This window comes from Bufo bufo, chromosome 2 (assembly GCF_905171765.1).
Source record: "Bufo bufo chromosome 2, aBufBuf1.1, whole genome shotgun sequence".
In the NCBI taxonomy this organism is placed as follows: Eukaryota; Metazoa; Chordata; class Amphibia; order Anura; family Bufonidae; genus Bufo; species Bufo bufo.
The window spans coordinates 563,556,578-563,583,737 of NC_053390.1; the positions used below are offsets into that span (position 1 = coordinate 563,556,578).

General features: G+C 40.9%; 1 protein-coding gene across 2 annotated transcripts in view; it reads left to right on the top strand.

Moving 5' to 3' along the window:
* GRID2 (glutamate ionotropic receptor delta type subunit 2) overlaps positions 1 to 27,160 on the top strand; it is a 1,570,293-nt gene that overhangs the window by 814,934 nt on the left and 728,199 nt on the right. For both annotated transcript variants that reach the window (XM_040418160.1, XM_040418161.1), the window contains one exon: positions 23,678 to 23,731. In XM_040418160.1, the coding sequence (XP_040274094.1) occupies positions 23,678 to 23,731 (54 nt within the window). The remainder of the gene's footprint in view (positions 1 to 23,677; positions 23,732 to 27,160) is intronic.

The window sequence follows — 27,160 nt, forward strand, 5'->3', positions numbered from 1 at the left end:
ATATGCTTGATAGGCTGCTCCAGCAGCAAAGTGCCATTAAAAACTACCTGTACGAACTATGCAGCAGGACAGGATCTGGGGAACTTGGTTTCTTTTCACCACGCCAGTGGCTGCTCATGCACGACGCATGCATACTTCTGCGGCCATTTGATAAGATCACCAAACTGGTCAGTTGCAGTCATGGCACTATCAGTGACATCGTACCTTACACCTTCTTTCTGGAGCATGCATTGCGTTGTGTAATCAAGCCATCGAGGAGCAGGAGCTGGAAGATGAGGAAGTCACAATGCTGGAAGATGAGGAAATCAGGGGGGGCAACTCCATCTGAGACAAGTCAGTAGGAATCTGAAGAGGAGTCAGAGGAGGATGGTGGCTGGGAGGAGGAGGAGGAGTAGCAAGAAGAGCAAGCTTTAAACCTTTTGGGGATCCATGGTGTTGTCCGTGGCTGGGGGAGGAGACCGAGGACGACATTCTCCTGGGCGATGAGCAGGAGCCAGGGCACTCCACCGTTTCCAGGGCAAGGACTAATACTGGGTGGCAACGTACTTAGACCCCCGGTACAAACACAAAATGGCGGACATATTACCAGCATCACAGAGGGCTGGCAGAATTTAGCATTTCCAGGCCTTGCTGCGAGAGATGCTGCATTCTGCTGCTGCGGGCGCTGGCAGAGGATTTTCCATCGACAGAGAAACTTCTACCACGCATGCTAGAAGAGGGCAGTTTGAAGATGTGTTGGTCACTTCGGATATGAGTTCATTCTTGCAGCCAACCAATCAACAGCCGCCCTCCGGACCCAGCCTCAGGGAACGCCTAGACCGACAGGTGTCCGACTACATCGGGTTAACGGCGAATGTGGATGCTCTGAGAAGCGAGGAACCCCTGGACTACTGGGTGCACAGGCTTGACCTATGGCCAGAGCTGTCACAATTTGCCATGGCCCTCTTGGCTTGTCCCTTGTTGCGTGTCCTGTCCGAAAGGAGGTTCAGCGCAGCAGGGGGGATCATCACCGATAAGCGCACTCGCCTAGCTCACGACAGTGTGGACTACCTCACATTTCTAAAAATGAATGAGGCATGCATCTCGGAGGAATCCAACACCTGTGACGACCTCGTTTAATTGAATTTCCTCATGCCAGCAGACACATATCCCCCACCACATAAAACAAAGAATGGTCCCTGTCTTATGTAAATACAGTGGCATAAAAGGCCTTTTCTGTCCGGTAAATGCCTAATGTTTGGGGCCTGTACTGGCCTGCAAAAAATTGTTAACCAATGACCGTCTAATATACCTCCAGCCACATAATCACTTAATCTTTTCTGTATGGTGAATGCCAAATTTTTGGGTCCTATAATCTAACTGGCCAAGAGTAAAATTGTTATACGGTGACCGCCTAATGTACCTCCAGGCACATTATCACTTGTTCTTTTCTGTACGGTGAATGCCTAATGTTTGGGGCCTCTACTCCACTGGCCTGCAGTAAAATTGATATCCACTGACCATCTAATATACCTCCAGCCACACAATCACTTAATCTTTTTTGTACGGTAAATGCCTAATATTTGGGGCCTGTAACCCAGTGGGCTACAGTAAAAATTGTATCCATTGACCGCATAATGTACATCGAGCCGAATAATCACAATTTATTTTATGTCAGGTGAATGTCTAATTTTTAGGGCCCATACTCCAGTGGCCTAAAATAAAAAATTTCTAGGCTCCAGCAGGGCACATCTTTGAGAATTTCCCTTTAAGATGCAAATAAATGGCCCCTGATTAAAATAAATATTTTTTGTGGGAATTTTTGTCATTGATCCCCATCTAGTATGTCACTGTCCATGTTTTGGGACTATTTGTTCACGTCTAGTAAGTATTTGGTGGCTGCAAATATCACCTGAAGGTGTCGCCTGCCATTAAAGTGAATGGGGCCCGCTGAGAATTTTTGTCATTGATCCCCATCTAGTATGTCACTGTCCATGTTTTGGGACTATTTGTTCACGTCTAGTAAGTATTTGGTGGCTGCAAATATCACCTGAAGGTGTCGCCTGCCATTAAAGTGAATGGGGCCCGCTGAGAACTTGCAGTTCGCGAACATTTGATCGCATTATTCGCGTTATCTCGTTCGCGAATTGTCTCAGCCAATGTTCGTACACTACAAACCTAGACCACTGTAAAATATGGCAAGGATCACGAAATGTCTCAAATTTATCCAAATATCGCAGAAAATGTTGCAGTTGCCATGACTTGTCCCCCATAATCTTTAATCTCTTTTCTGGTACATACACTTTCTTTACATACAGTGAGTAGAGTTTATTACATACTGGATGACTCTATATTTGCAAATGCAACAATGATGACAAAATAAGGGACAGTATAATTGGCTAGATGGTCACTAAACTCTTTTCTCCTGCAAAGGATGTTAAAGGAATATCAAGTGCATGATAATAGCCAATCAAATATTTATGGAAAAGGTCCCTGATCCATTCAGATTAGAAATAACAAGACAAGAAGAAGAGCATATGTCCCATCGAGTCTTTATGGTACAGGCTACTGATCCAATGAGATTGAAGAAACAATACATGACAGTCTCATGTCAGGACAATGAAAGCTATGGTGGTATGTATGGACAGCATCTTCCTGGCCTTAGTCCTAGACAATATAAACATGTCTTGTAACCCACCACCCCCTTCCAACACCTTTGTTGGAATATTCTTAAGAGATTTGGAAAAGACAAGATGGAGTCTGTTACCATACATTAATAACCTGACTAGGATCCAAGGAAGCTCAAGGATCCAGAGATTGCTGGCTTGGAAATACTGCTATAGATAATAGTAGTGTTGTAACTGCTTTCAAAAGGAAAGTCTAATTTGAAATGTTCATTAGCCAGGTTTATTGAACCTCGGCGTAGAAAATGCAAAAAAAATGTTTATTGGTAGTTGAAAAATGTATCAATATTAAATTCATCATTCACTTACTTCCTTGGAAGGAAGGTATAATGTATAATAATCCTATACTTGGGAATTATCATTAAAGATATTGACTGAAAACCTAAATGGGTTTATACACTATTAAAAACTGTACTATATGCTCTAATGATGCAATAATGGGTAACATTCAGATGTTCACATAAGTTTTCATGTACTCGATTATGTTTTTCTACTTAGTGACTGATTAGTGTGTCCACACAAACTAAATAACAAGCCTGTACATCAAATTGATGTATTTCAATGGATTAGTAACTGAGTTTTAGTTGCCAGTCTTAATAACCCCTATATCTGGCGATAGATCCGCGGAGTTGGAAAGAGGCACTATCCTCCCCATAACTTTGGCGCTTCCAGCTCCAGTTCTAAATGTAAGACCGCTTCCGAGCTGGCTTACATTTAGACCATTTTCTATGCCTAAAGCAGGTGTAGAAAATGAAATATGAGACGAGCCTGCTGGCCCTCCCGCTTCCCTGTTCACTCCATGCCCACTTTTTTAGACCTGGCGTGAGCAGGTAAAAGTTGCAGATTGCGGCGCAAAGTGTCTTTGCACCAGTAATCTGCTCCAGAAATACATCTAATGTAGGCGTATTTCAGGATAATAAATTCCCCTTAATGTCACGGGGAGCCGACGGCAAGTTCCCCCTATTCACCGCCGTCAGCGCTCTGCGGTTCATACGGAACAAGGACGTGCGCTACGCCCTTGTCTCCACAGCAACGAGGGATGGGGAGGATCTGGCCGCGCGTATTCCCTTGGCGCAGTCAGCGTCCTTTGCGTCCATGGCAACTGCGGTAAGCCTGTGTGTAGAGCTGATCACTCGGTGCTCGGCTGGATTCAGGAGAATGTCATGTGACACTGGCCACGTCACATGACTCCTCTTCTCCACTATTTAACAGGCAGCCTGCTGGCCACAGGTTGCCTGTGAATTCAGTCTCTTCCTGAATTTGTTCCGCGTGACATGCGGCTAGATTCCCGGCTCCATTTCCGACCTCGTCCCCGGTTGCTCCCTGCATTTATTGGCTTCTCCTGGTTTGACCTTTGACTTCTCTTTGATTATCCTTTTATACTTTAGCGACATCCTGGTTCTGACTCGGCTTGCTGACATATCTGTTGTTTGTCTTGTATGTCCCTCCGCACTTACCCAGGCTAGTGAACGTCGTCCAGTTGTACCTCGTTGCCTAGGACGAGTGGTGAAAGTAGCCAGGGACAGGGGTGTGGGTGGAGCCAGTGGTCACAACCCTCTACTCCTCTTTGTGACACTTAATCTGTAAAACACAAGTCGAAATGTAGAAAAATGTCAAATCATTTATTAGATAGAAGAGGCAAGAAAGAAAAAAAAAGGAAAATTAGATCAATCTATACAACAGTACGACATAGGTCAAAGTTATAACAAATATACAGTCAGGTCCAAAATATTGGGACATCGACACAATTCTAACATTTTTGGCTCTATACACCACCACAATGGATTTGAAATGAAACGAACAAGATGTGCTTCAACTGCAGACTGTCGGCTTTAATTTGAGGGTATTTACATCCAAATCTGGTGAACGGTGTAGGAATTACAACAGTTTGCATATGTGCATCCAACTTATTAAGGAACCAAAAGTAATGGGACAGAATAATAATCAAGTTTTTTTTCGATCTCCCCGATGATCCAGCGGCCAACTACCTGACAGTAAAAGGTAAGATCCTGGCGAGACTAGGGGTGAGACTAGGGGTGAATGTGTTGGTCCAGGCCCAGCGAGTGAATCAGTGGGAATTTAACCCGGGTGAACCCGCCAGACCGCAGTATTATGACCTGTTACACCGTTTGAAAAAATGGCTTCAGCCTGACGCACTGACCCCCACTGCTATGCTGGACCGACTCTTGGCGGATGTGTTCTGGAGGGCTTTGCCGTACCCCCTCCAGCACTGGAATGGCAAAGGTGTCTCCCGGTAATGCCTTGGAGATGGTCGACCTGATAGAGCGCCACGAGGCCACCAGAAATCTACAGGGGTGTTCTTTTGGGAGGGGGCCAGTCAAACCCCTGAAACCTCCACCCCAGACCTGGTGGCCGGTGCCAGCCAAACCCGTCCGGGACATACCCTTTGTAGACCCAGCCAAGGTGGTCTGCTGGCGATGTCAGGAGCCCGGACACATAAGGGCTGACTGTCCCCATCAGGGTAAACCCATGGACACCAACTATGGCTATCGCCACTCATTATATGCCAGAAAGTTGTGTGCCACAGGAACCTCCGAGACTATAGACAATAGCCACCTGTGCCAGATGGAAGTGGGGGACACTCTAGCAGTGGCTCTGCTGGATTCAGGGAGCCTGGTGTCCCTGGTAAGAGCTGGCCTGGTACCGCCAGTCGAGTGCACTGGCCGAAAAGTCGGCGTAGTGTGTATTCATGGAGACTTAAAGGACTATCCCACCGCCTTGGTCTCTCTATCAACAGTGGCTGGCAGGTGGACTCATGAGGTGGCCGTCACCGCAAAATTACAGTATGAACTCATAATTGGGAGAGACTTCTCCGGTTTCTGCCACTATGGCCGGATACAAAAGTTACTGATACCCGGGTCTGGAGTTTGCAGACCTCAACGTATCCGGAGATAATTTTGGTACAGCACAGCACCAGGACCTCACTCTATCCCGAGCCTGGGATAATGTGGTAGTAGTTGAGGGTGAGCCGCAAAAACTGGGGGCCAAGTCTATGTTCCTCCATTTTGTGGTTAAATAGGAGATGCTGTATTGGGTAAATCGACTACGGGGTGAGCATATTGAACAGCTGGTGGTGCCCAAGGCGTAGCGCAAGCTTGTGTTAGAGTTAGCCCACCAACATGTTCTTGGGGGACACCTGGGCCAACAGATAATGCAGGACCGGATTCTACAGTGGTTCTACTGGCCCAGTGTGTTCAGAGAGGTGGAAGAGTATTGCAAGTCTTGCCCAACCTGCCAGATAACCAGCCCCCAGCCACATTTCCGTAGTCCTCTGGTCCCTCTCCCAATTATTGAGGTTCCATTCGAGCGGATTGCTATGGATCTCATAGGCCCAGTACCAAAGTCCGCTAGAGGGCACCAACACATCTTGGTCATCCTCGACTATACCACTTGGTACCTGGAGGCAGTGCCACTGCGTCATGCTTCAACCAAACTCATAGCTAAGGAGTTATTGGAGATGTTTTCTCGAGTGGGTCTGCCTAAGGAGGTTCTGACTGAACAAAGGACCCCATTTATGTTCAAGGTCATGAGGGAACTCTGTAAGTTGCTCCACATAAAACAGTTATGGGCGTCTGTGTATCATCCGCAAATGGATGGCCTGGTAGAGAGGTTTAATCAAACATTATTTTTTTTTTTAAAAAGAGCGGTGTCTAAGGATGGGAAGGACTGGGACCTTCTTCTTCCCTATGTCATGTCCACAGTGCGAGAAGTGCCCCAGGCCTCTACTGGGTTCTCGCCCTTCGAACTGCTACACGGCAGACACCCTTGCGGTCTGTTGGACATCGCCAAAGAGGCGTGGGAACACCAACTCACACAGCAAAAAGTGTTGTCGAGTACGTCACCCAGATGCAAGGACGGATGTAAACAGTGTTACCTCTGGTTAGGGAGAATATGGAGGCAGCACAGCGAGCCCAGAGTAGGGTCTATAATCGGCAGGCTCAGGTCCGGAACTTTAACCCGGGTGATCGGTGTTGGTTCTGGTACCGATTGTAGACATTAAGTTCCTAGCTAGGTGGCAGGGGCCCTACGAGGTACTTGGAGAGGTAGATTATAATGTACACCAGCCAGGGAGACGAAAGCCAGAGCAGGTGTACCATGTGAATCTGCTAAAACCATGGAGAGATAGGGAAACCTGTACGGAAGACAGCTCACGACCAGGGTTCTTAGGGGAAGCAGTTTCGGCCCCTCTGTCTGTAGCAAGGGAAGCAGCTGCCACAGTGAAAATTACTGACAGCCTCTCCTCTAAACAGACTCAGGAAGCCAGGGAGTTCATTAGTTGGAACACAGATGTGTTCTCGGACCTTCCTGGACGCACGTCCATAATCCGGCATAACATTATCACTGAGCCTCAGGCACTTAAAACCGTACCGGGTACCTGAGGCTCGGCGACAAGCCATCACGGAGGAAGTGCAGCTAATGTTCCAGCTAGGTGTCTTCGAGGAGTCAAAAATTAAATGGTCCAGTCCGATAGTCTTAATACCCAAGCCGGATGGGACATTGCGGTTCTGTAACGACTTCCACAAAGTGAATGAGGTGTCCAAGTTTGGTGCATATGCCATGCCCCGAGTAGATGAGCTTATTGAGAAGTTAGGCCAAGCCCGGTATTTTTCTGTGTTGGACCTCACCAAAGAGTACTGGCAGGTACCCTTGACGGAGGCTGCCAAGGAAAAAAACGGATTTCATCACACCAGAGGGGCTGTATCAGTACAAGGTATTACCCTTTGGTCTACATGGCGCTCCTGCCATGTTTCAAAGGCTAATGGATGTTGTACTATACCCACATCGTCGGTACGCTTCGGCATACCTGGACGATATTGTTATCCATAGCACTGACTGGGAAAGTCACCTATCTAAAATGCAGGCTGTAGTGGACTCCCTTAGGAAGGCTGGCTTAACCGCTAACCCAAAAATGTGCGCAATAGGGTTAGAAGAGACCAAGTACCTGGGGTATGTAATTGGGCGCGGAATGATGAAACCTCAGGTGAACAAAATTGAGACTTTACTTGCCTGTCACTACTCGGCAAGTAAATTCGTTCCTGGGTATGGTGGTGTACTATATGAGGTTTGCTACAGTCGCCGCACAATTGACATGTCTTTTGAAGGGACTCATGTCAGTGACGGTTCAGTGGAATGAACAGGCGGAAAAGGCTTTCTCCACTTTGAAGTCTGCCCTGTGTGGGTCCCTGGTATTGGTGACACCTGACTTCAAGAGGGAATTTGTGGTACAGACCGATGCCTCTGAAGTAGGCCTCAGAGCTGTACTCTCTCAGGACATCAAGGGGTAGGAACATCCTGTTGTTTTCCTGAGCCGAAAGCTTACCCCAGCTGAGACTAGGTACAGTATAGTGGAGAGACAGTGCCTGACTATCAAATGGGCTCGGGTCACCAGATGGTTCTTGTCGTTACAGAACTTTAAGTTCTCAGTGAAACACAGGGCAAGCCGCTTACAAGGAAATGCGGATGCCCTGTCCCGGGTACACTGTCTGGCAAGTGTTCACCCCCTCAGGGTGGAACAAAGGGGGGAGGTACGTAGGAAGGCGAACGGGTCCGTCATTGATGGAAGATATATGTGTCACCGAGATTCCTGGCCTCGGTGAGGTAAGAGCCGGTAATTTCATATGTCAGCGGCAACTATTGCTTCCTGATATGATTTTGCTATTTAGTATGGCTGTAAAGCTATATATATATATATATATATATTATTTTTTTAATTTTATTTTTTATTTTATTTTTACATTTATTGTATCTGAAAAAGGCTTATCCAACATCCAGTAAAAACAGAAAACTAAGTTGCAATTACTAAGACTGCAAAGAAATAGGAGATAACTCAGAAAATCCAAGACAATCGTCTATGTAATTTTACATATAACTGTGCATGTTTTTGACATATTATACAGTATTTTAGCACAATAATGCTGTTATAGTCAAATACATATTTCATGCACATTGAATATATTTTATGAAAAGACACCACTAAAGTTTTCCTAACAGTTTTAAAAAGTGGAAAAACATTTGTGCGGGACTTCTTGGTAATGTGTTTCAGGTGCTGGCTGGTGTGGGATGGTGCTAGTAGACAGATTTAATAACAAGATTGCAGCCGTAGTGCCTGGTTGTAATAGACTGATGGATGGTTTTCTGAACTAGGAATACAATTACTGGTATACCGCCATCCTATTACATTTATTACATTCTGTAGGAGGGGCTCCAAACAAAATCTGAGTCCTAGATAGGAGGCATAATATTGTTGCCATCTATATGATTGGTGCCGGTCCCACAATCTAATAATGGATGGAAGGAATAACTTGTCACATCTGGAATAAGCCTTTAATTAAGATTGATAAATTTAAAACTGACAGTATAGAAAAGTGATGGTTCCAAGGGCAACCATAGTTAATAAGAAACAATTATTTTGCCAATGATAGAATTATACTGTATCATAACTAGAGATGAGCGAATTTTTCAAAAATTCGATTCACCAGTTATTTTTCGGGAAGAATTTGGTTTGATCCGAATATATTTGCGGTGAATTACGTTAAAAAACTGCAATTTCCTGGCTGCTAAGAGTCTTTATAGTGATAACAGAGATGACACGTGAATTGAATATTTGTATGTCTTCTGTGTTTTGTACTCACTCCTGCTTTTGGCTACCAAATCATAAGCCAATACTGATGGGACCATACAGGCCTTACAGTTGGTACATAGACAGGATCCGTTGTGCGTCTCATTTTTCCTTCATTCTGACGGATCAGAAGAATGGTCAAACAAATGATGATGTCAGCCAGGCCGAAAGGCAAAATAATTGATTGTCCGTGAATTTCCCTCAAAGATTGGGATAATATATTGGCGAACTTAAGTTTACTTTCTTATAATTTTAATCAAGTTTTGGTTCAATTTAATATTCAATATTTAATAAATTTAATAATAAAAATTACGTGTTGCCTAAGACAGGAGAGAATTTGGCAGTCTTCTGTTTATTTAACAACGTAATTACGAATGAGAAAGCATTCCAAAATAAAAATTCTCTCCACTTGGAGACGAATCCTGTCAACATTGATGTAAGTGCGGAATCGGGTGATCATCAACCCAGATACTTCTGGGGGATCCTGCCTGGCATGAACAGGCAGTAGTTACAGACAATGAGAAGACAAAGCATCAAGATAGCTTTCAGCCCAGAAGAGTCGCAAAGTTCATCAAGATATGTCACTATAGATTTTACCGCATATAACTGCAGAGCCGAACGCTGAATAAAATTTGTTTTTCGATCGAAATACGTCAATAAAGATTTTCCCACATATAACTGATCACAGAGATGGAGAGGGTATTCGGATTCCCCCCACACTATACCGACGTCTCAGAAATTAACCACTGCTCCCGACAGCAGCTCCTGGGAAGGTCATGGAGCGTCTCGGTCATCCGGCATCTATTCGCCCCGCTGAAGGATTATTTTGAAAGTGTGTAGAAGCCACACAAGGCCCCCAAGCTGCAGATTTATCATGGAGACATCATAGAGATTTTATCGCATATAACCGCAGCGCTGACCACTGAATTAATTTTGTTTTTCGACAGAAATACGTCAATAAAGATTTTACCACATATAACTACAGCGCTGAATGCTGAATAGATTTTGTTTTTCGACCAAAATACATCACTAAAGGTTTTTCCACATATACCTGCAACAGTGAACGCTGAATATATATTTTTTTCTACTGAAATACGTCACTAAAGGTTTTGCCACATATAACTTCAAAAGTGTACGCTGAATATATTTTGTTTTTGTACTGAAATAATAATAACTGCAGAAGTGAAATGCGTATATATTTTTCTTTTTGTACTGAAAAAGGCCAGTAAACGCTTTCAGCAGAAATAAATGCATCAGTGAAGTCTGTATATATCTTTCTTTCTGTACTGAAATAGGCCACTAAATGCTTTTGCCACAAATAGGTGCACCAGTGAAGTGCGTATATATATATTTTTTTCTGTACGCTTTCAACGCATGCAACTACAGAAGTGAACTGAGGATATATATATTTTATTGTACTGAAATAGGCCAGTAAATGCCTTAGCAGAAATAAATGTACCAGTGAAGTGCATATATATTTTTCTTTCTGTACTGAAATAGGCTACTAAATGCGTTTGCCACAAATAAGTGCTCCAGTTAAGTGCATATTTTTTATTCTTTCTGTATGCTTTCAACACATGTAACTGCAGAAGTGAACTGCATATATATTTTTCTTTTTGTACTGAAATAGGCCAGTAAACGCTTTCAGCAGAAATAAATGCATCAGTGAAGTCCGTATATATCGTCCTTTCTGCACTGAAATAGGCCACTAAACGCTTTTGCTTCATATAAGTGCAGCAGTGAAGTGCGTATATTTTCTTCTTTACACTTCTGGTGTGGCTGTGATTGGACTGCGCTACAGCCAGGGAGAAGGAGACGCCCATTGAGAAACAGGGCCGTCTTTTCCTCCCTGTACCGATGATATTAATTTCCATACCTGGCAGGAAAAGTAAAACGGGGGCACAGCGGGGGAACAGAGAGCCGGATAGATAAGCTAGTAAGTGATTTTACATGCCTGCTCTTTGCCCTACATAACTCCCTACTTATTTCATAATGTCTGGACCCATGAAAGGTCCTCTTTAAGTAAGGTGGGTCCATTATAAAGCACCAACATTTTTTTGTACAACTGCTTATCAGTAAGCAGCACACTCCCAAATATGAATATAGCTTTATAGGGTGCATAGTTAGCAGTCATATCTGATTTTTAGTGGTGGTGGGGTACAAATTACCCCCATTCCCTCACCACATAAGAAGGTTAACAGTATTAAAAATGGCACATGATTATTGGGGGCCTGTTGCAGTTTATGCATTAAATCCCTGACCTACAAGTTACATTTGCTGGTCTCATAATGCATGTTGATGTTCATGTACATCTCATATATGCACTTTATGTACCATTGTTTCTCATCATATCTATCTGATAAAATAAAAAGTAGACCTTCAATTTCTTAATCTACTGAATGAGGATATATGTTCTTAAAACTGGAACTTATAGAAGTCAATATAGTATCATACAGTAGGTCCTGCTAGCAGTGCATGGTGATGCAGACTTTTTAATTTTGTAAATGAGGCACAATGGAAATGTTCTGTGAGTGATAAAAAGCACTTCTATTGTAGTTGTATCAGTTAAGCTGACTGTTTTAGCCTGGATGGGTGTGCTTAGATTTCACCCATGTTAATGTGATGCCAAATCATGTCATAAACCTTACCCCGTGTCTGTATAAACCATGTTTGGCCAGCCTAAGTGAAATCATATCATATTGAATGGACGTTTCTTCTAATTATAAACAAATAGTTTGATTTGTGTGATATTGTGATAATGACTGTTTGTTGTGTTGTTTTCCTTCATTTTTCTGAGCAGCAGATGTTCCTATGTTCCTGCAATTGAAAATTTAGTGAGAAAAACAGAAATGAGATATTATAAAATTCTAACACTTTTTACTTATTTACTCTATTGAGTTCAACTGAGGTAGTGGAATCTTTTCTGTGATCACATTGTTCTAGAATGCATAAACATGACAACTTACAGTTTGAGTGTGTATGAACAGCTCATTATAAGGGAATATATTTCTTGTTTATCTAAGTAGCAGTGTAAGTAATGCATTTCTAATAATCCTGCTTGGTTTTCATAGTAGAAAACATTATAAAAAATGAAGGTTTAGGGTATGTCTACAAGATATTTTTCAATATGTTTATTGTTTTTTTTTAAGAAAACAATACAGTAATAACCTGTCAAATTAAATGGTACAAAAACATAGTTAAAGCATGAGCACACATCGTAAAAAAGTCCAGTTAGGGAGAGACCAGGGATCATAGTCAATAAGGGGGTGAGCCCTTCATCCACTAATTAATCAGACAACAAAACAGAACTCATACCACCATACAGAGTTGTCTATGATTTAATCTCCTGAATCTCTTCCAGGGTTGCCAAATTAACAAAGATCTGGTGAGGGATTTCCAATGGGAAATCTACTTAATCCTATACAGTTGATCAACTTTTCAGATCCAATGATCAAGTGAAGGTACCTCTGGAGAAAACCATAAATGGGGAAAATGCAGATATGAGATAATAACTGTTCAAATGGATGTCCTTCCCATCTTCTTAGGGAAGTAAGGCAATCTTTGAATTCTTATGGAAGGAAGTGCTGCAGACTGAGTCATGTTTATGAAAAATATCCTTAAACCAGGAGTTGCCTTTTTTTTTACAACTCCACAATATATGGAAAAAGGTATATTTTTCCTCCATGCATCATCAACACACAATAGTGTAAAAAGTGTGATCTTGTCAGGGGTTTTCTTATATTCCATACATCCATTTTTCTTAATGTGAATATATCTTAAAATCTTGTGTGTAAAACTTTGACAAAATAGCTCTCTCTCTTTCTCTGGTATAAAGTTTTCCTTAGGTTCCTTTCATATAACCTAATGTATGTGGTTGTTTTAGTTTCACAAGGGCTCGAAAGGCTGTAATGGCCTTCTCTGGATGTTTGGCGTACTGTAAGCCAAAAATATTTCAAACCAATTACGATGGTGGTTTGTGCCTGCATGTTTATAGAGCCTCAGGATAGATGATATATAATGTGCGAATCAAGGTATTCAAAGTGGACTTTTATCCGAATTTCAGAGAAAATTTGGTTTGCCGCAAAGTCAAATTTCCTTTTATTTCATGGTAATGGATAAATTTTCCCTGAAATTACGTAAAAACCCAAAACCATACTCACCTTATCTATTTAAACATAACGAGGCTGTTGCGGCCTTCTTGATTAAAGATCCCACACAAAATCTAGTGCGCAGTGACATATGAAATCACAGCGCCAGCCAGCATGATAACATCATCACTCACCACACAAGACTTTGGGTGGGATCTTCAATCAAGATGGCCGTGGCAGCCTCTTCGCACTCAAATGGATGAGGTGACCATTTTTTTAACTCCTGAAAAGGCTCCATTTTTAAATCAGATGCCACTATCAGCGATAAACGTGGCATCTGATGGGTTCCATGGCAAGGCATCTACCATTACGTTATTAAGCCCAGGACAATAGGTGACAGTGAAATTGAATCTGGTGAAAAACAAAGACCATCTGGCCTGCCTCGGTTTCAAACGTTTAGCCGACTCCAGGTAAGCCAGGTTTTTGTGATCTGTGAACACCGTGATCGGATGAATTGCCCCTTCCAACCAATGACGTCATTCTTCAAAAGCCACTTAATGGCCAATAACTCTCTGTTCCCAACATCATAATTTCTCTCTGCGGAAGAGAGGTTTTTTAGAGAAAAAAGCACATGGATGCTATTTACCAGGTGACGGGCCCTGCAATAAAACTGCTCCTACCCCCACCTCGGACGCTTCCACCTCCACAATTAAAGGCTGTGATACATCCGGCTGTACCAATATAGGGGCGGAAGAGAAGCATTCCTTAATCGTAGAAAAGGCTCGCAACGTCAAATCAGACCACACTGAAACATCTGTCCCTTTCTTAGTCATGTCAGTTAAGGGTTTTACTATTGTCGAATAGTTCATGGAAATCCAGACATGGCCGAAAACCTCAGTCCTTTTTTTTAACAAAAAATAATCCTGCTGCCACTGGAGATTTGGAAGGTCTTATGTGTCCATTAGCTAAACTCTCTGTAATATACTCTCTCATGGCCAGTTTTTCAGGTCCAGAAAGGTTATACAATCTTGATTTTGGCAACTTAGCTCCGGGAATAACGTTGATAGGACAATCATATTCCCGATGCGGAGGTAAATCCTGGCATCCACTCTCAGAAAATATATCGGTGAAATCAGATATAAAAGAGGGTAATGTCTTAGTTAAAGCAGAAAAAGATGTATTCAGACAATTGTCAATGCAATAATCACCCCAATCCAAAATCTGTCTAGCTGGCCAATCGGCGGTTGGATTGTGCTTGCTTAACCACAGTAAACACAGAACCACCGGTGCAGGAATATCTTCCAGCACAAAACACAAGATAAATTCTTGATGAAAGTCACCCACTCTTAATCTGATATCATGCACAATTTGAGATAAACACTTCTGAGTTAGAGGTGCAGAAAAAATAGCAAAAACGGAAATATTTTTTTCGAATGCACTCTGTGACACCCATGCATACAGAAGAACTGAGCATCAATCAGGTTCACCCCAGCCCAACTGTTAATAAACACCTCAATACCCACAGTTTTTGACTCTAGCGCCACCTCAACAGTTGGGAGAATTCTGGTACTACAAGTCAAAGACAAATACACATTTTCTGACTCTCCTCTCACCCCTCCAAGAGTCAGATGGGAATTAAATGTCCATCTTTTTTTCTTTTTGCCATTAAATGTATGGACATACTCTGATAAAATGTCCCTTTTGTCCGCAGAAAAAATATACTCCCTTCCTATTACCGGTATGCTTAAAAGGGGATCCAGGAGTAGCTCCCCCTAATTGCATGGGTTTGTCCCCAGACATAAACCCAAGAGTAGCTTCACCCAAAGTGTCAGAGGAGGACGATACATCATGTGATAATATGTCCTGAGAGTGGGGGCCCCTAGATCTCTCTCTCAGGCGTCTATCAATGCGTATAGCAAGAGACATAGACATAGCAGCCTCCTGAGACACTGGGGTTTCATGAAAAGCCAAGGCGTCCTTCAGCCTCTCTGATAACCCTTGACAAAACTGGCTATGGAGGGCAGGATCATTCCACTCCGTATCCGTAGCACACCTCCTAAACTGAGAGCAATAAATCTCAGTGGAACGATCACCCTGACGAAGGCCATACAGCTTGGTTTCGGCTAGAGTGGTCTGATCTGGATCATCATAGATAAGACCCATGCTTCAAAAAATTAATCTACAGACCGGAGAGACTGCAATCCGGTCGCCAGAGAAAAAGCCTATGACTGTGCATCCTCCTTAAACAAGGATATAACCACACTGACTCGCTGTTTCTCATCCCCAGATGAGTGTGGACGTAACCTAAAATACAGTTTGCACGCCTCTCTAAACAAAATGAAATTATCACGTCCCCCAGAAAATCTGTCCGGGAGGACAATTTCAGGGTCCAGATAGGCCTGGTCTCCACCACTACCACCAGGACTAACAGCTTGTGATCTCTGAATCTGCGAGACAGTCTTGCAGAGGTTAGCTACCTCCAAAGACAGCCCTTGCAGCTGACCTACCAGTGCAGCAATATGATCCATGGCTGCACACAAACAAACAAAAAATGACGGTTTTGGCTGTTTATATTGTCACGCTTCGGTGTGGGAGGGAAACACCACACCGAGCATAAGAAGGAAGGGGGGAACAGGGAATCAGGCCTGAGAAGTAGGGAAAGAAAATGGACACCTCCTAGTTAAAACCCTAACCAAAATTTTGACTGACTACCAGTATGAACAGACCCCAAAGGTAGGTGACTTCATATGCAGGAATACCTGCGTCCTATCTGAGTCGTTTCTAGCCCTATAGGACTCTGGTGCTAATGGCAGAGACAAGACTACCTGTTCCTCCAAAAGGAAGGACAAACAGGAGTCTCCTTCAGGCCTAATACAAACAATAGGGAAATGCAACACACAGAACCCAAACAAAATACAAAAGGGAAAGGAAAGACTTAATTCCAAAGGAGCAATGGAAGCACCAGGAACTCAGTCGAGATCTAACCACAAACTATCCAAAGGTCCAAACAGAAGCTATAAACAGCATAGCATTGTGGGAAAAGCAACTATAAATAAAGAATGTTAAATGACCCTAATAGCCACACCTGGGGAAAGAAGGCGTGGCAAGCACCAGAAACAACACAGATGTCATTTGATCCAAAACGAAAACATGTCAGATTAAACCACATGTTGCCAGTCTCACCGATATCCTGCCACCTGTCGTGGGAACGTCCGTGACAGGCAAGGCGCAATCACGTTCCTCGTCTGCGCCCGCTACTTACAAAGAAATGTGCTTCGTGACAAAGTAATTAGTCACAAAGTGAATTTCTTTGTGAAATTTTGCGAAGTAGCCGAATCTAAGTTTTTATAACTTTGCTCATCTCTAATGATATACAATAAATAAAAAAATGGGAGTTGTGGATTCCAGAAATTTTTGCAGACTCTTCCAGAGCAAGAATACAATACTGTTCATTAATGAGAAGTTAGTGAAACAATTTGGAATGTGTAATATTAGAGGTAACGCTCTCTAGGAAAGCTTAAGTGGCTTTGTCAATAATATCCTCTTTTTGAATGGGTGATGGAGAAAGGAACTCTGAGGCTGTAGCTTTAAACCAGTTTAGAAAAATGGCTTTAGTCAGCAGATTAACTAATTGTCTACTTGCCTTGTAACCAACAATCCTTCAGCAGACAGAATCAAAGAATACAGTGCACATGGGGCTATGTAATTCTCTATGGAAAGCCAGGTCTTATTTGTAGGAACAGTATAGTAGTCTATTAGTTGAGACAGATGAACTGCTGTCATAAAAAATTATGGATCTGAAAGTATAATACCAACTAACAGTTTGAAACACTGGCTAATGTCTTCTTGACATCTAAAAATAGATTGAAGTTGAAGATCTAGCATTTGTGCAAATTAATCCAGTGTCATAATATCCATGTAAGTGGTCAATTTGTGTTATGATTCATCTAATACAACACCTAAATCAGCTCATGTTTAAGGAATTGCATGAACATGTGGTGTTAATACACAAAACTCAGTGGCGGTATTGCTGTTTTTCCCATCTCCCTCCCAGAAAGAGTTAATAAAAGTAAATCAGAAATGGCACTATTAAAAACTACAACTTGTCCTGCAAAATACAAGCCCTCATAAAGCTATATAGATGGAAAAATAAAAACTAAGTGGTCAATTTGTGTTATGATTCATCTAATACAACACCTAAATCAGCTCATGTTTAAGGAATTGCATGAACATGTGGTGTTAATACACAAAACTCAGTGGCGGTATTGCTGTTTTTCCCATCTCCCTCCCAGAAAGAGTTAATAAAAGTAAATCAGAAATGGCACTATTAAAAACTACAACTTGTCCTGCAAAATACAAGCCCTCATAAAGCTATATAGATGGAAAAATAAAAACGTTATAGCTCTTGGAACACGACGATGAATAAAGGAAGAAAAACACTTGGTCAGTAAGACCCAAAGCAGGCCGGTCACTAAGGGGTTAATCCGATGCACAAAATTATTGAATTGTAATAGTTTAATTCTGTATGTCATGAACTTGATTTCTTTGTTATTATGTGCAAAGAACTTGTACTGTGAATGCAAAAAAATATTTGTCAGAAATGGAATTGAGGACACTTTTCATCTCTGATCTAAATACATTCAAGTAGTCAAGGTGTTGAAAAGCTAACAATGTGAATTTGTAAAGTTAACGGGCATCTGTCAGCAGATTTGTACCTATAAAACTAGCTGACCTGTTAAATGTTCGCTTGGAAGCTGAAGGCATCTCTGTTGTCCCATGTTCATATGTGTCCGCATTACTGAGAAAAGGAGAGGTCTTATACTGGAATAATCCTTGGAATAGACCTTTCTGTGGCCTTTTTGTTCCAAAGCAATTGTTGTTCTATTTAATGACAGCTGACTACAAAAGAAAGGCCCTGGCCATTTCACATTCACCACAGGCAAATTTAAGAGGTGATGATATAAATCCGGTCATCGCTATAGCATAGTAACTCATGCACAGCTCTTAGAAACTTAGAAAAAGCCTTTGGTTATAAAGATATCTAAAAAGAATCTGTGTATAAATATTATCTTAGCTTAACTTCCATTTAATGTTATTGCACCTATGCAGAGAGTGCTTAGGGGTGAATGTAATTCTCTTTATTGCTAATATACGGATAATATAGCCTTTACACTGGGCTATTATCTGGCAGATTATTGGGAAATAGCGTTCATACAAATGCTCAGTCTCAATAATTGGCTCTTATAATTGTGCCCACAATCACCCAATAAATGAGCAAGCTCTCGTTAATCGGGTGCTCATTGAGCGTGCTCTGTAAACAGCGATCTGCTGCCCAGAACCAATGAATTTGTATGGGGACAAGCGATTGCAGTAGCCATAACTTGTCCCATACTCTGGAGGTGTACCATTCTACACTAGTTATCCCCTAACTTATGGATAGGTACTAATTTCAATTTACCAAAAAACCCTTTTATTATTACAATTAATCAGATCAGCCACAATTGTGTAATGTGTAAACCTAAACCTAGAACTTTACTGCATATCTTATTATAATACTGAGTAGCAGTTTGGCTTTAAAAGGTCTAGACTGCTGTTTTTTTTTTAATATTATACTAAAGTCGATTCAATTTTACCATCTAGCACACACTTGAAACTGAGATAATCCTTTCAATGTTGTATTTCTTCTCAGTGAAATAGATTTAAATAGAATTAAACGTAATAACATAGCAGGATGTCAGCTCATTATAAATTCCAAGTTTCAAGTGACAAAAAATGAAAAACATCTGTAGACTTTACTTGAGTGACTTTAGCTCGCTGTAATATCTTCCCGTAATGGCTTTGCTCTATAGAATCTGACAACTAATCACATCTGCTGTTTTGTGTTTAAGATATCCTGATCATCAGTATTGATTAGCCATAATAATGATCAATGAATTGTTGGGCATAACCATCCATATTACTAATGCAAACAAATTCACTGCCTTCTAGACAATAGATTATTACAGATGCTTCCTCCAGTTTTCTTTCAGCGATCAGTGCTTCAGCCTTAAGCTCATATCATCCTTCTTCATAAAATATTTGTCACATATTGGCATATTGGAATGCAGTAGCAATGGCAGAATTTTCAGCCTTTAAATGTGATATAGTGCTTCAAATATTTTGGAACTATAATACAAAGCAGCATCATTAAGGAAAGTAAATAAAGTCATTAGAGTAAAAGATAGCAGATTCATAAAGTTTTTGTGCAACTTGTTTCTTATTATCTCACTGGTACAAAAATATAGCTATAGTTTTCACTACATTATAGTGAATACACATTTAATTTTAGTAAAATTGTTTTTTATTAACCCCTTCCTGATCAATTTTTCATTTTGCTTATTTTTTTTTAACTCCCTGAATTTTGGAGTGAAGTGACTTCTGATTTATGTTTCATGTTCACATAGTCATATGTTTTTTTTTTTTTTTACTTTGAAATAAAAAAAGTAAATAAATTACAATAAAACTTTGCTATGACAGGCCTCAGAGCCTTCAGAGGTCCCAGGGATGCAATATCAACAGAATGGCTCCCGAGATCTTGTCACTTTTGTTTAATCAGTGAGTGATTTGGGTATTTGACTGCTCAAATGCCGTGGTCACTGATCATGGACTCTGCTGTGTAAAACATGTAAGGTGGAGCTGAGTGAGTGCCATCATCAAAGATCAGGTATCCAAGGGAACAAACACAATGAACTTAAAAATGAGATGTAACATCACTTGGCAACGTATGTACCTACATAGATCTCCATGAAACATTATAAATAAAGATGGTGAATGCATGTAATATTCCTCAATGCTTATCAGGCCAGCATATTACAAAATTTTATTTCAGCCCTCACAGTGGATATTTTTTTAGTCCAGTTGTGGTATCTGCTACATGGATGGTTTTTCAGTCATCAGAAATGAATACCTACATTAGGAGCAACTCCTTTGGGTAGCTCTATTGCGTAGGTACTTATTTTTCTGGTGACTTTAGTAGTATTTTTTGAGCTTGGCTACACTATATGGATTTTATGTGGATATAATACTTGCAAAGCTGAGAAAGTATACAATAATATACTTTAAACATTAATGCTAACATTAACAGACAAACTATGGTAGCATCACTGTAGAATAGATCATCTTACCGTCATGTAGACTATCCAGGTGCACTAAGGAAGATATAATCCAATGACAATGTTCTAAGATCTGGACACCAAGCAAACAGAAAAGCAAACAGAAACATTACAGCAGTACCAGATCTGCAACATAATAGTTAGGCTAATTTCACACTCGCGTTTTGTGCGGATCTGTCATGGATAATACAGAACGGATCCGTCTGTATTATCTTTAACATAGCCAAGATGAATCCGTCTTGGACACCATTGAAAGTCAATAGAGGACAGATCCGTTTTCTATTGTGACAGATTGTGTCAGTGAAAACGGATGTGTCCCCATTAACTTACATTGTGTGCCAGGACGAATCCATTTGGCTGAGTTTCATCAGATGACACCAAACACTGCAAGCAGTGTTTTGGTGTCCGCCTCCAAAGCGTAATGGAGACGGAACGGAGGCAAACTGATGCATTCTGAGCGGATCCTTTTCCATTCAGAATGCATTAGAATGCAAACTGATCCATTTTGGACCGCTTGTGAGAGCCCTGAACGGATCTCACAAACGGAAAGCCAAAATGCGAGTGTGAAAATATGTTTTTCATTATTGTGGGTTAACTCTGGACAGAATCACGCTCCTTCCTCTTCTGACAGCTGACAATGTAGTACCTTCTTACTTTCCCTGTAGAAGGAGTCTTTTCAGCTATACTGCCATGTTCCTGCAGAGCCTCTGTTTCTTCCCTGACAAGCATGGCAGAAAGCTATTTTTATTGATTGCTTTGCTGTGAACAGAGAATCGCTTTGCAGAGACATGGATGGGGAGGGGGGAGAAGGGGACTGACCAGGTATGTTCACCAGCACTCAACTCAGTAGATGAACATGCATATTTATTTATACTTTGAACACAAGATGGTGTCGTACTATGTAATGTCATAACTCTTCACTGGATTGTTCTTTTTAACAGCAAGAAAATTGCAAATATTGTTAATTTTTTTTATGATCCATACAATGAATATGATATTTAAATTGAGATAACCCTTTTAAGGCTTTTTTCACACTAGCAGCAAAACAAATCCGGCAGGATGCTCTGGCCGGGAACAACCTGTCAGATCCATCCTTGCTAGGCGCAGCCGTGCGCTTCCAGCAATCCGTCCGGACAGTGCTATTAGTCTGGCCACTCCTCGGCATGTCTGCCGGACCCTATTATAGTCAATGGGGCCAGATGGATTGCCAACAGCACACAGCTACGCCTGGCAAGGACTGATCTGACAGACTGTTCCCCACCCGGAACAGCCTGCCGGATGTGTTTTACCGTTTTACCCTAAGGCATCTATAATCTTGTAGTGAGTGTAGGTTGAGGTTAGAAATAGCTTTTTAATAAGTTGTTAAATTGCTGACCACTCCCGGATTAATTGGGAAAATTTTGGGAATAAGTCTAAATAGATGCATGGGAATGCAAAGTCTGACATAAGATGGGTGATAAAAAGAGAGAATAGAGAGAAAAGGAAGGAAATATAAAAGTAAAATAGATAACAAGGGAAATGGTGGCATGCAAGATAATATTATTTGCATCCATTGGTCAGTGAGCAATGTTTATGGTGGTCAATGGGAGGGTTATTTGCAGTAAATTCAGCACAACCAAATATGCTGAAATGTATCTTCTAGAAGGAAACAGGAAATCACATCTTAAAAGTCTCACTGAAAGGCACTACTTAATAGACAAGTTGCAGGTATACCAAATTATCCAAAATTTTAATTTCCTTTGTTTTTCTGGCAGTTAAACTATTATCCATGGTTGGAAGTGTAATAACCTTCTTTGTGTAGATTCAAAAAGTGTCTCTTCTTGTAAATGCTGATTTTGCTACATTTCCCTCACTTGATGCTAAACAATTTTCTTGAAATATTATTTTCAATTAAACTAACTTTTAGTTTTTAATTTGTAGACTTGTCAAACAAGTAAATTCTTTGATACATCGGTTTTCCTAAAGTAATTTGTAGTTTTAAAGGTTAGCAGGGAAAAAAACTGCTGTATTGTATCAATCAGATAGTAAACAATGCTTTAAAATGACAGTGAGAATCCATCACTAATGTAGACACCTTGAAATAACAAAGTCTTAATAAAGGGGGTGAAATCTAGCTTGCACTTTTTGAAAATAGATAATCCCCCGCACACACACACACTAAGGGCTCATGCACACGAAAGTATTTTCTTTCCGTGTCCAATCCATTTTTTTTTGCGGACAGTATGCGGAACCATTAATTTCAATGGGTCCGCAAAAAAACTGAAGTTACTCTGAGTGCATTCCATTTCCCTGTGTCCGTATTTCCATTTCGCAAAAAAAAGAACATGTCCTATTATTGTCCGCATTACGGACAAGGATAGTACTGTTTTATTAGGGGCCAGCTTTTCTATTCCGCAAAATACAAAATGCACACGGATGTCATCCGTTTTTTTTGCAGATCCATTTTTTGCGGACAGCAAAATACATACGGTCATGTGCATGAGGCCTAAGTCCTTTTGGCCAGTATGAAGCAACAGGGGAGTCATATCATTTATAATGACTGATTATTCTTATTTGTGAGTTAACCCAAAACATGTGACAACCAGTCACATAGTACAGTCATTAAGGCTTTTCTGAGATTCTGATAATGATGACCTATTGATAGGTCATAAATATCAGGTCAGTGGGGGTCTGACTAACTCCCACTGATCAGTTGTATTTAAGGTGAAGAATACACACAAGAAAATGAAACAATATTTACTTTTCAATTTTTTAAATTACAGAACATTCTACTTATTTTCCTAATTCCTAACCCCCCTATTTACACTTTGCATATTTGAGGCCAATTTTTAACTGCAATGATAGGCTGAACTGGATGGGCATACATCTTTTTTCAGCCTTACAAACTATATATTCTCCAGTTATTGAAATGCTCTTTGTTCTATGGCCTTAAAATGTCTTATTCGCCATTGTGGCAAAGTTTTTAGTGTCTAATTAAAAAGAAAGATGAATAAATGACAGTGTATTGCAAAGGTTATCAACTAAAATCTGAATGACAAAGCTCTACCAGCGAAATGTTTTTTTCTCTTTTTGCATGATTGAATGTGCCCTGCTTATCCTGTATGCTGACTCAAACTCATTGTTTTTCTTTTGCAGGTCGTTGAGACTAATTTGGTTGCCTTTGACTGTCACTGGATCATTATAAATGAGGTAATTGGCGTTTTAATGTTTTTGTAAAGTGTTAATCCTATTTGCATACAGCAGAGCCTTCTTAATTGAATGAAACTTTGCAAAGCATTTTTTTTTGCTTATGGTTTTCAGAACATAAACTAAATAGTTGACCGGTAAATTAAGAGGTTATATTATAGCATAATGAAAAGTGTAACCTGCCTTCTGGGTAGCTTTATTCTCTTAAAAGTATGCTAATGAAACTATTGAAATAAGTCAAATTTTATTATATAATATTAGAAGGCTCAGCATAGGTCATCAGTAATGCTGGATTTACACGGTTCAATTTTCTGGTTAACTATTGGAAACAAACATTCATGCAAATGCCCATATAAAGGTGTAATAGAACACCCAATAAATGAGAAAAATACTCGTTGATTAGGTGAAATTATATTTGGTGCGGAAAGATCAGTCATAATTTTTGGGTAGCAGATTGTGCTGTGTGAACAGTACTCTGCTACCCATTAAAGGGGTATTCCCATCACAGACAATGAGGGAATATCGCTAGGATATGCCCCCATTGTCTGATAGGTGCGGGTCCTCTGGGACCTCTGGGACCCGCACCTACAACGAGAATGGAGCAGGGAGAGCTGTGGCTGGAGGACCCCGGATTTCCCGGGGTCTATCCACCACCAAGCGCTGCTCCCATAGAAGTGAATGGGAGAGCACCGCACACACACGGCCCCTGCTCCCATTAATTTCTATGGGGCAGACGGAAATAGCCGAGCCAGTGCTTGGCTATTTTTGGCAGCCCCATAGAAATGAATGGAGGGTGGCTGCGCATTTCAAGAGAAATGGATGTTGTTGGTTTCAGAGCAGAATTAATTAGAGCTCTTTATGTAAACATAACCAGTAGGCAACAGTGTAATCACGGGACCTGATCCGTTTTTACCAGGAATAATTTATAATAGACAAGGGAAATATAGCTAACGAAATCAGAAAAGAAAAACACCCCTTAAAAACGTAACGTTTATTAATTTGATTAAAAAGGATCAAAACAATAACCTCCCTGAGATTTTAGCTATAGATCTCACTACTGACTATATTGGGGAATTACATCCTTTTCTCCAAAAAGCAGAAATGTAGGAAATTTTTCCTAAACGAGAAGAGTATATGAATAGTATATATGTATATGAAAAATTCAGTAATGGCAACTTTTCACCATTTTCCCAAGGTTCACAAGAGCTGTCTAGACTCCTTCCTCCCAAATGAGACCCACCATATCTGGGATCTCCTCCCATATATGTCACCTGTACCATTATGTGGATTTAATCCTCCACAGTCTGACAGATTCCTCTTCTTGGCTTTATAGCTGGCCCTAGATCCTAGTAATAGCCTTTTATTCTAGCATTCCTCACAATGTGTATAGCATACTGTATGTTACACATCATTTTAAAAATTACCTTCCTATGTCTCCTTCCAAGAGTGTTCTTTGTTCTTAACAGGAAAAATTACATTTTGATACATAATGGGGCAAAGTTATCAAAAGTGGTGCAAAAGAAAATTTGCTTATTTGCCCATGTTAACCAATTACTAGGGTTGAGCGAACCCAAACTGTAAAGTTCGAGTTCGTACCGAACTTTAGGATTTTCGGACCCCGGACCCGAACCCGAACATTTCCGTAAAAGTTCGGGTTCGGTGTTCGGCGCTTTCTTGGCGCTTTTTGAAAGGCTGCAGAGCAGCCAATGAACTAGCGGTTAACTGTCTGACCTTAGAAGCCATCACAGCCATGCCTACTAATGGCATGGCTGTGATTGGCCAGAGCAGCATGTGACCCAGGCTCTATATAAGCTTGGGTCAAGTAGCGCTGCACGTCAGTCTGCTGTTACAAGTGTAGGGAGAGGATGCTGCTGGACTTGTGATTTCAGGGAGAGAATAGGAGAGAATCTAACTCAGCGATCTACAGAGAAATAGTTGTGTGGGTGCAGGACACAATAGTTTTACCCTGCCCTAAGGCCATTGACCAAAAAGAAAAATAACTTTTATAATTCTGTTAGTTAGGTGGGTGGCGGCGGTGGTGGCCATTTTATGCAAGCTCAGTGCACCAGCACTGCATCTGAGCTTTTGGGACATTGCAAATCCCCATTTTTTTTACAAACTACAACATCTGGATTAGTCAGTGTGCAATTTAAGGTAGAAATACACCTATCATTTTCTGGGGTTTTAAAAACACACTTTTTTGCCAAAAACCAGTATTTTCCTGATCTGCAAGTGTTAAATTCGAGTTTAATATATACAGCTTTCATATTCGGTTACCAAAAAAACACTTTTTTGGCAATCTACAACATCTGGATTAGTCAGTGTGCAATTTAAGCTAGAAATACACCCATCATTTTCTGTGGTTTGAAAAACACACTTTTTTTTTCAAAAAACAATATTTTCCAGATCTGCAAGTGTTAAATTCAAGTTTAATATATACAACTTTCATATTCTGTTACAAAAAAAAAACACTTTTTTGGCAATCTACAACATCTTGATTAGTCAGTGTGCAATTTAAGCTAGAAATACACCCATCAATTTCTGTGGTTTGAAAAACACACTTTTTTTTTCAAAAAACTGTATTTTCCAGATCTGCAAGTGTTAAATTCAAGTTTAATATATACAGATTTCATATTTTGTTACAAAAAAAACACTTTTTTGGCAATCTACAACATCTTGATTAGTCAGTGTGCAATTTAACCTAGAAATACACCCATCATTTTCTGGGGTTTGAAAAACACACTTTTTTTCTTTCAAAAAACAGTATTTTTCATATCTGCAAGTGTTAAATTCAAGTTTAATATATACAGCTTTCATATTCTGTTACAAAAAAAAAAACACTTTTTTGGCAATCTACAACATCTTGATTAGTCAGTGTGCAATTTAAGCTAGAAATACACCCATCATTTTCTGGGGTTTGAAAAACACACTTTTTTTTTACAAAAAACACTATTTTCAGGCCTTGCAGCATCAGCACGTGTGAAATTACAGGCTTAGCGTATTTTTCGCCCCATAAGACGCACTTTTTCTCCCCCCAAAATGGGGGGAAAATGCCCCTGCGTCTTATTGGGCGAATGCTGGGAGTTTTACATCACAAGCTGCGATGTACGAGCGAGCGGGGGAGGAACTGGGAGGAGGAGCTAGGGGCCGGCCATAGCGGCGGGGCGGTGCAGTCAGTGTACTATAGCCCCGCCGCTCCGGTATACTAATATAAAATGTCTTATTCAATTAATACTTATTAAACATGCCCCCCAACTCCTAATAGTACCGTACACCCTAACCGCTTTAGTAGAATGCAGGCAGGCCGGGCGGGCGGCAGCGTAACTCCCTGATGTCACGTGCCTGCTCCGCCTACTTTATGAATGAAGCAGGCGGCGCAGGCAAGTGACATCAGTGAGTGACGCGCCGGCCACCCCGGCCTGCCTGCATTCT